General features: G+C 48.2%; 1 protein-coding gene across 2 annotated transcripts in view; it reads left to right on the top strand.

Annotated features, from left to right (window-relative positions):
- Gucd1 (guanylyl cyclase domain containing 1) overlaps window positions 1-9,746 on the top strand; it is a 26,192-nt gene extending 16,446 nt beyond the window's left edge. The window contains exons 2-6 of one of the 2 annotated variants that reach the window (XM_013014468.1): window positions 2,216-2,300; window positions 3,199-3,364; window positions 4,521-4,612; window positions 6,466-6,707; window positions 7,278-9,746. In XM_013014468.1, coding sequence (XP_012869922.1) covers window positions 2,216-2,300; window positions 3,199-3,364; window positions 4,521-4,612; window positions 6,466-6,707; window positions 7,278-7,369 — 677 coding nt within the window. In that variant the 3' untranslated portion in view covers window positions 7,370-9,746. Of the gene's footprint in view, window positions 1-2,215; window positions 2,301-3,198; window positions 3,365-4,520; window positions 4,613-6,465; window positions 6,708-7,274 lie in introns of both variants that reach the window. The other variant, XM_013014467.1, reaches the window with a different exon arrangement.
- Window positions 9,747-10,241: the final 495 nt, after the last annotated feature.

Here is a 10,241-nt window from a genome sequence, read left to right as displayed (position 1 = left end):
GGGCCTGAACTCTGGGCCTGGGCGCTGTCCCTCAGCTCTTCAGCTCAAGGATAGTGCTCTACCACTTGAGCCACAGCGACACTTCCAGCTTTTTCTGCTTATGTGGTGCTGAGGAATTGAACCCAGGGCCTCATGCATGCAAGGCAAGCACTCTACCACTGAGCCACTTTCCTAGCCCCAACATGTAATACCTTAAGGACTCTACATTGAGGGGCCTTCAGAGGGAGAGAGACTAGATAGAACATTTGGATGTTCAGAGACGGGACAGAAATTTCCAGAGTTAAGGGTTCAGCAAGAGCAAAAGCTGTGGAGTAGAGAAAAGCAAAAAGCTGTATACGGTCACAATGAGGGATCTGAAAAGGGAAGACATCTACCCTGACAGCACTACATCTTGCAAAGAGCTCTTTTCCACTAGAACATTATGGGGAACTATTTTAGAATATAAGTTCCTGGAGATCAGGGTTTGAGTTTCCAGTCATCTTTATGTTTTTCAACCTAGTATACAGTGAGTGCTTAATAAGTGGAAAGTCCAGGATCAAAATGCCACCATGTTCTGTGTCTTTTTTTTTTTTTTTTTGTCAGTTGTTGGACTTGAACTCTGAGCCTGGGTGCTGTCCCTCAGCTCTTCAGCTCAAGACTAGCACTCTACCACTTGAGCCACAGCGCCACTTCCGGCTTTTTCTGTTTATGTGGTGATAAGGAATCGAACCAAGGGCCTCATGCATGCGAGGCAAGCACTCTACCACTGAGCCACCTTCTCAGCCCAAAGGCAACTTTTAGAGGTTCCTTTTGAGAAGCAGGGTTCATATCAGCAGCTGTAAAAAGCTTTCTGTACATTGTTGTCCCAAGTTCTCTTGGCACTCTGTGGGTAGTATCTTTGGTAGTACATTTCATAGAGGAATCAAGTGTCAGGGTAACTCAACAGGTGGCCTGTTTGCCTTATTATTGTGCCTCCTGTGGGCACTTGCATAACCTTGGATGTGTGACCCAACTTTGAGCATTTTCCCCCCCTTTGGCATATCTTACTATATAGTCCAGGTTAGCCTCAAACTCAAGTTGGTTAGCCTTCTACATAAGCCTTCTGAGTACTGAGATTACAGGTGCAGCCCCATCATGCTCATCTAGACTCTGAACTTTGCCCAGATTCATGATAGAGCAAATTAGGAAGGCCATGTGCGAACAGCACATGCTGTTCACCGTCTTCATGACTGTCACCTCCCTGACTGTCACCTCCCCGATGCACATCCCCATCATTTTCCTAGCTGAGCCTGTTGGCTATCTCTTATATTTGTTTTTGTTTTCCATCAAGACAAGGACCTTGCTTCTGGTATCACTGCACCAGAGTACACAGTCATACATTTACAAGGCTCTTGGAAAATATTTGTCAACTGAATGACCAAATCAGACCAAAGTCCCCCACTTTAGGACTTGCCAAATTCTGTCCAATGAGAGGAAATTGGTTACTCCACCCAAACCTAATCTGAGGCAAAGCTCTGACTAAAACACCTACATTTGGCCCTTTCTGCTTCACTTCATAGCCTGGCAAGGACAAACTAAGAAGTTGCCAGAGACAGTGGTGGATAGAGCTTATGGGAGAATTCTACTTATACAGCTTGTATGACAGTTACCTCCTCCTAACAATTGCTGTCACACATTGATGATTCTGGGGGCTTTAAGAGCCTTCACACATTGATGATCTTGGTTTAAAACTAGGAAGGAAGACAGCCCTTATCCTTGTCTCCTTGGAATTCCTCCCAAAAGAAGGACTCGGAAGGAAATGCCTAGCATACTCTTGAGTATACACAGTAGAGGACCAGGCCTGAGAGGGGCAACACTTCAAAGGAGTGAGGTTCAGGGGAAGACATTTGTCTTCTGGAGAGCCAGAAGCATCCAGGCAGTGGTATGCAAGGCCACTGATATAAGGGCTTATGACAAGTGGTTCTGCCTGGCTGGTAGCCTGGTGCTGGAGAGGAAGCAGGATGCACTAGGGCAGCAACCATGGTGGTGGTGTCCTGAAAGATATCAGATCCAGCCCACAGGAGGATTTTCAGTAGAGCCAAGATGATCTGGCTGTTATTTGGGAGCCATCAATAGTGTAAAGAGAATGAATAGCCGTGGGAAGGCTCTTGAGCTCTCAGAGTCTCAGTGGTAGGTGATAGGGGTGGCAAGGCAAGCACAGTACTGAGGCCTGAGACCTTCCTGTGTTTCTGTGCAGGGGATTTTGTGCAATTACCTGTGCCCATCATCCAACAGCTGTACCACTGGGACTGTGGCCTGGCCTGCTCCAGGATGGTGCTACGGTGAGTGTACATATCACCTATTATGGCTCAAGGGACACACAGGAAACCTCCTTTGGGATTCATTTGTTTATGTGTCTATCTTTGAGGCTTGTAGGAGATCCACCTTCCATTTATTGCATTTGTAAATGTGAACAAAGGGTAGATCTGCTGCCCGGGTCTCCACTTGTGCTAATGCCTAGAACTTGGAATGGCCAGGAAAGTCGTAGGGACCCAAGCCTAGCAGAAAGGATATCCTCCACCCTCCCAGGAGCCTCATTCATAGAGCTGAATGCTCTATGAATATTTTTTTTAAAAACTTGAACAAGCCAAAAGAAACTATAGACATTACCTTATACAAGAGTTTTCAGGGGCTGGGAGGATGGCTCAGTGGTAGAGTGCTTACTTTGCAAGCATGAGGCCCTGGGTTCAATTCCACAGCACCACATAAGCAGAAAAATGGTGCTGTGGCTCAAGTGGTAGAGTACTAGCCTTGAGCTGTCTTCAGCTCAAGGGACAGCACTCAGGCCCAGAGTTCAGACCCCATGACTGACAAAAAAAAAAAAAAAAAGTTTTCAGTTGGCTCCAAGCCACAGAGCAGCTTCTTCCTCGTGTGTTATACGTTTGGGATTATGGAAAAGGGGGTTAGCAAAATGGTGCCTAAAACCTTGAAAACTACTCATGTTCTAAGGGCCTCATCTTTGAAAATGAAATCAGTAAAGTCAGAGTGGGCAGAAATGCAAGAATTGCAGGTTAGATAGTGCCACAGGCGCAGAGTGCACCCTGACAGCCCTGGGGTTGTGCTCAGGCAGCATGTGGGAAGGTTTTAGGGTTTCATACTGAAGGACAGAGCCTTCTGGGAGCAGGAGTGACCTGATCCAGCTTCTCAAGAGCAAGCTGACCTTGACTGGTCTACCCACAGGTACCTGGGCCATCTGAACGATGAAGAGTTTGAGAGTGCCCTACAAGAGCTGCGGCTGACCAGAAGCATCTGGACAATTGACCTGGCCTATCTGATGCGCCATTTTGGCGTGAGGCACCGCTTCTGTACCCAGACTCTGGGTGTTGACAAAGGTTACAAGAATCAGGTGAGGGGGGGCTGAGAAGGTGGCTCAGTGGTAGAGTGCTTGCTTCGCATGCATGAGACCCTGGGTTCAATTCCTCAGCACCATAGAAACAGAAAAAGCCGGAAGTGGTGCTGTGGCTCAAGTGGTAAAGTGCTAGCCTTGAGCTGAAGAGCTGAGGGACTGTGCCCAGGCCCAGAGTTCAAGCCCCACAACCAACAACAACAAAAAAAAGAATCAGGTCAGCAGCCAGTCACTGTACCTTCTCACCTGGAGCCAACCAGTATCATAGGCCAGTTATACTAGTTAGAAGAGAAAGCAGTCAAGGCCTGGACACCTAAGTGGTCATGTAAATATACAGAAAGCTGGACCAATAGTAGATGTGCTACAGGCAGGTAATCTTGAGGAACAGCCTGCCTTCCATGGAAACCAGAGAATCTTCATCTTTCCCTCCTATCCACCAGCACAAGGCAGGCTCAAGGCCGTACAGGGTATCAGACCTCATATAGCTATTGTGTGCTCATTTTCTTATTTCACAAGGACAGCTGGCTCTAGGCTGGGTAATTCATATTCTGATGAAAACCAAGATTGTCTTTCTTTTATTTTTTTCTCTTGAAAAAATAATGTTAAAATAGATAGCTGTGGTAACACACCAATATGTTCTACCTTCATACAAAGCCAGAACTAGTTTTAGCCAGAACTGCCATAGAGGCAGATCTTGGCTTATGCTCCAAAACTTGACAGAGCAGAGTCGCTGCTGACTTCATGGCCCAGTCATCCTAACTCTCATTTGAACCTTCCAGGCCAGATAAAGAAGGCCTGTGTGTCGTGTGTTGGGGGGGTGGGGGGAGGGGTAAAGGCCTGTGTATCTGGACTGGTTGAAGAATAGAAAGGGGCTGGCCCCCATTTGCTTTAGGCTGCTACAGATGGCTACCAGAAGGTGACCAGTCCTCTGCAAGTTTGGCTGCCCATGCTTGTATCCTTTTCCAGCTTCTATGGTCCTGTCTGTTCCCTGGTCACAAACCTCATATGGCCTATACAGACAGCATATTTTATGAGCTACTTCCCCTGTAGTAGGGCTTCTGTGTTTTTTTGCCCTCTCTCCATAATATCACTTCATCCAAATGGGGTGAAGATAGCTGGAGTAGGTGATAACTCTGGCTTGCCTTTCTCTCTTCAGTCGTTCTATAGGAAGCACTTTGACACAGAAGAGACCCGAGTGAACCAACTCTTCTCACAAGCCAAGGCCTGCAAGGTGCTGGTGGAGAAATGGTAAGTGATTGCTCATCATCAGTGACACTGCAGGTGGGGAGACTTTGTGATGGTGATGGGGATAAGCTGGGATACAAGTTAGAAAGAACAAGGGCTCCTTCCTAGGTAGCTGTGGATACTGATTTTGTCCATCTGAGCCTTGATAGTCTTTCCATACACTGGTGATCAGTGAGGCTACATAGCTCAAGCTCTGGCCTGGGATGGATCCTGAGCCCGTGTTGGAGGGACAGGGGAGTGAGAAACACTGGCCAGCTGTTGGATTATTAATAGGATGATGACACAGGACAGAACACAGAAGCCCTAATGTAGAAGTGACAGCTTGCAGAATGTGCTGGCAAGGTGATTGATAGAAACAGGAAGCAGGGAAGACCAAGTGTGTAGGCTGCCTAGGGAAACCTGGTCCCAGGAGTTGTGACCTTACTGGGGCCTCCCCATTCTCATCTATATGATGGGGGCTGGGTTCAAACAGACTATAGGGGCTTCTTGCCTGGATGTCGGTGGTGTTTTCCAGGCTGGCTGTGGAGGCCATGTGTAAGCCTACGTTTCTAATCCCTAGCCTAGTGGTCCTTCGCTGGACCACTGTTCTCAATTGTCCCTTTCTTTACAGATACTTGGTCTCTTGTTAACATAATTTTAACCACAATAGGAAATTAGAAAAATAGAGAAGCAAATTTCTATTCATCCTTTGGCCATATGAATACATGTGAGAAGGAAAGTAACTACTATTTATTTAGGGAGGACCCTCAACATGTCTGTTGCTGTCTCATTTCTCAGGGAGGGAAACTGACCTAGGGCCATCCCCATCATTGTGTCTGTGCTGTGATCCGAGCCCAGCATTTCCACCCCCATGATTGCATGAAGCTACAGCCTTCCCTTCCAGTCCACCACTGCTTATTTTTTTCCCCACAACTGAAATCCCCACTTGTACATACCACTGGAAACTCTGCCAGCTATTTTGTTTCAGATACCAAGTGGGAAAATGGTAAATTTCTTTGCCCATGATAGCAAACCAAACTACCTCATACCTTAGCTGGCACCAATCTTTGGCCCAATTCAAGCAGCCCTTTCAGCAAATGGCATCCCTAGCCTTCCAAAGCACCTTCTGTCTCTTTTGGGTTTTTACTTGAAGTTGCTGGCTACTAGGGGATACCAGAAGGGTGGGTTGAATCATATGCCTCCTGGTTAAGGGGTCAGTCAGCCTTTTTTTTTTTTTTTTTGGGTCCAGTCATGGGACCTGAACTCTGGGCCTGGGCGCTGTCCCTCAGCTCAAGGCTAGCACTCTACCACTGAGCCAACTTCCCAGCCCCTCAGTCAGCCTTTTCTGATTGATGCTTTTTGTCACAAAGAGTCTTAGAAAAAAAAAAAGAAAGAAAGAAATGCTTTTCAGAAAAGTGTTTGGTTTTTGCATCTGGCTAATCCAGTTAGATTAAATTGGGCTGGTCATTTCCAATGTAAACCACATAGGATTGGGGGTAAAGAAGAAATAATCTTTCATGATCCAGACTCCAGGCTAGGAGTAGCATTCTTTGTGCTGCCCCAGTGGCCCTCAGTTGGGTCCATCTGGAGCTGACCTCCGGCCTGCTTTTGCTGACAGGGCCAGCTAATCCTTGTGTTTTCAGTATTTCCTCCTTTCACCCATCTGCAGCACCCATACACATACTAGTTCCATGCTTAGCTCAGGTCAAAGTAATAAACAAGGGCTTTTCTGCAAGGAGCTCAGAGCACAGAGAAGACAAAGCCAGGTCTCTAAAACATTGTAACGCCAGGGAACAGGAGTGCAAGCTTGGATCCATCCACTTGAGAGATGTGAACTGAGCATCAATGTCACAAGCTGACCCCCTTCCTACCCACAGTACAGTAAGTGTGCAGGACATCCAAGCACACCTGGCCCAGGGCCATGTGGCCATCGTGCTGGTGAACTCAGGGGTGCTGCACTGTGACCTGTGCTCCAGCCCTGTCAAGTACTGCTGCTTCGCTCCCAGTGGCCACCGCTGCTTCTGTCGCACCCCTGACTACCAGGGCCACTTCATTGTTCTACGTGGCTACAACAGGGCCACTGGCTGCATCTTCTACAACAATCCAGCCTTTGCTGACCGTGAGTACTGGAATCAGGGTAGAATAGTTTGGTCTGTGCTCACTGTCCATTATGCCTGGTCCCTACAACTTCCTCCCATTCAACCCAGGATCTCCCTAAAGCTCTTTGATTCCTAAGTTCCTGTCATTTGGACTGCCCTCCTAGTCATGCAAGCAAACCAGCCACAAACGAAGCTCTGCTGGCCTCTTACCACCCCTCCCTCTCACATCGCTATCTCCACACTCCTGCCCAAATCTTCTCTCGGTTACCCAGGCTGTAATCTCCACCCCTCCCAACCTTTCAAGATAGCTGGCATACTTGTTAGAAAGTCTAGCTATCTGTCCTCAGGCCATGGAAAGACTTCTCTGACCTGTCCATGTGGCCTGGAACATGTTTCTTCCTCTCCCTGGACTTTCTCCATTTGCTAAAATGAGGAAGAGTCAGCAAAAGAACTGATGATGCCATAATAGACAAGGAAGACTTCCTGGGGGTGGGAGACTTGAGCCAAGATGCAGCTAAGCAGGTGGTACATACTCAGCCCCAGCTCCCCTCCACCTACTGACCCCACTCTTCCCTTTCCACCCTCAGCAGGAATGTGCAGCACCAGCATCAGTAACTTTGAGGAGGCCAGAACCAGCTATGGCACAGATGAGGACATCCTCTTTGTCTACCTGGACAGCTGACAGTAAGAGCCTGGTATGCCCAGGCCTACCTGCCCCTAGCCAGGCAGGTCTACTCAGGATGCCCAGGCTGGGGGCTTCCGGGGCTAGGATGCAGAACTGTAGCATCAGTCTGTCTGACAAAGCCCTGGAGAACTCTAGGAAACTATGGTACAGCTAGTTTGTCAACCAGTGCTATGCGTCACCATGCCACTTACCCTAAACACCTGCTGATTGCTGAAGACATCCCCAGAGCATCTGAGGGGAGTCTCCCCCCAGACCCCAAACCCAATTCCAACTGTGTGCAGATGAAGTCCTTCCTTAGGGATACCCATGTTGTCTTCTGGCAAGGGGAAAGCTCTGGCCTCAGGACTGATCCTTGGAGAGAGAAGTGTGTGATCTTCTGCTGCTTGTCAAGACAGCGTCTGTGTTTGGAGAAAGCACAGCTGAACCCAGGCCCCAGAAACTGGACCCCTTAAAGCCCAGATCTAGAAGTGTTCCATAGCACCCCCTTCCCCAACCCTGCCCAATGGTGGATGCCACTATTACTGCCTCCTGCCTTCAGCATGTGCAAGTTTCTGTGACCACTATCAAGGCTAATGCAGCATAAAACACCTCACAGCCAGTCTGCAGCGCAGACATAGGAATGCTCCCAGCCTTTTGGGTACTACAGTTCCATAGGGTGGAGGGCCTTTGGGAGTTGCTGGGCCTGGCTCCACTACTGGTTCTGTTAGCCAGCAGCACAGAAATTCTCCAGGAATCAACAGCTGCCCAGACCTGAGAGAGCCTTTTATTTCCTTGACGCCTTCTGGCACCAGCCTGAATCTGAAGAGCAGGGGCTGTCGTCTGAGGGTGGGGACCGCCAGGTCTCTGGGGGCTGAGTGCTCCCAGAACAATGGTCAGGAGGCAGCATACAGCTCCTACCCACTCACACCAGGACCTTTTGCACGGAACCTTGGCTCCTGTCTGTCTTGACAGAGGAGGGGTAACACCAGAGTCATACAGCACAGCAAGTAGCAATGACAGAAATTGATTGCTTTTTCTTTTTGGAAGCAGGAATGTTTATTTTATTGAAATTTAAGATTTTGCTTTTTTTGGGGGGGGTGAGTGTCACCTTCAAGTAAAACAATAATAGTGAGACTGCAGGTACTTTGGAACCACTAGTACCTCTTTCACACAGCAGGTAAGCTAGCTCAAGTTTTTTCAAAGAAGAGGCTTAGCCAGTGGTCTGAGTGCCAGGCCCCTTACCTTACAGAGGAGGAGGCTTGAGCACTGGGGACAGCCTATCAAGACTGGTGGAGCTGGATCGTGAACCTACATCTGTACCTAAGAAACAAGGGAAATAGGTCATTCTCAAAGAGGCTAGGGACACCCATCTCTCATGGACTGCCTCTGGCAAAGAGGCAGGGGTACCCTGATAGCACACCATCTCTACATTTCTGGGACTTGATCTTCTATTACCCCAGGTATGATATGGAAGCAGCTGCTTCTCCTGCCCACCAGTGGCCCTCTCTCATCTTGGTAGCTCTGAGGGGCAGAGGTAGTTTGCGCTTAAAAGGGCTGTCAGATCACCTACCCATATTGCTCCTCAATACTGGACAGCATTGGCCCAAGAGGGAGATGCTTTCAGCTAGGAAGCAACTCTGGACTTCAGACACTCATGTTAGCTTTTGTCTGGTTTCATTTTCATTGCCTTAATGCTAGATCACCCATGGCTCCAGGGAATTCTGATTTCCAGCCCCTAATACTCACAGCTGCTGTGAAGTATGAGTGTCCTCAGGAGAGGTTCAGGTGTGAACTTCTCACAAGAATAACTTCATGAAGGAAGCTGACAGGACCAAGCGAAGCCCTCATGCTATGTGGATGTACATGAAGTGTGGTGTCCATGCTGGCATGGTGGTCATTGGGAAGTGACCTCCACAGAAAGTAGTCACAGCACCTCTTCCATCCAGGACATTTAGGAATGTTGTCTTTGGGTCCAGATAATGGATTTTCAGAGCAAGTTATAGATTACAGGTCACCTGTTGGTAAAATTAACAAAACGTACACACACACACACACACAAACAACCCTGCTCATCCCCAAGACACAGAGGAGAATCATAAAGACAGTACACAAGCCACACTGTGTTCTTGCACAAGTCATGAAAATGGGATTGAAAAAAGAGCCTGGACATCAGGGACTTTGTCCACAGCACATGGCACCCTCAATTGCCTAGCCCATCCTCACACTGCACCCCAGTCAGTGCAACCTCTGAAGCCATGTGGGACAGAAAGTGGCTTTGTTCCCTCCAGCCACAAGGGGATGAAAGGGATCTTTTGCATTGCAGAGATTTTATACATAAATATATTTTATTTGTAATGAGCCATTCTCAATAAACATTACTCTTACTGCATAATAATGGTATCTCTTGGCTGGCCTTCATGATCTTGTGTTAAGCTGCAGGATTCCTAGCTCATAGGTCCTAGCAGGTTCCCATTTTAGTTGTGACAAATCCCTCCACTCAGACCTTGATGTTCATCCAAAGCCTAGAGAGGCAGTGGCTGTAGAAGGGCTTCAGAATTCAGACTACTTGTTAAAGAAGGTGGAGAACGGGCTGGGGAGTTGGCTCAGTGGTACAGCGCTTGCCTTGTCTACATGAGGCCCTGGGTTTGATTCCTCAGCATCACATAAGCACAAAAAAGCCAGAAGTGGCACTGTGGCTCAAGTGGTAGAGTGCCAGCCTTGACCTAAAGCACTGAGGGACAGCACCCAGGCCCAGAATTCAGCCCCCCACAAACGACAAAAAGGTGGAGAACAGCTGGCTTCAGGAGGAAATAGAAAGAAGACTTGAGATCCACAGGAAGGAGCAGAGTTGGAAGTTCATTAGCAGGACTCCAACCCTTCATGTACCCTG

Source organism: Dipodomys ordii, unplaced genomic scaffold (genome assembly GCF_000151885.1).
Source record: "Dipodomys ordii isolate 6190 unplaced genomic scaffold, Dord_2.0 Scaffold23, whole genome shotgun sequence".
NCBI classification, from domain to species: domain Eukaryota; kingdom Metazoa; phylum Chordata; class Mammalia; order Rodentia; family Heteromyidae; genus Dipodomys; species Dipodomys ordii.
This window is presented reverse-complemented; position numbering and strand designations above follow the sequence as displayed.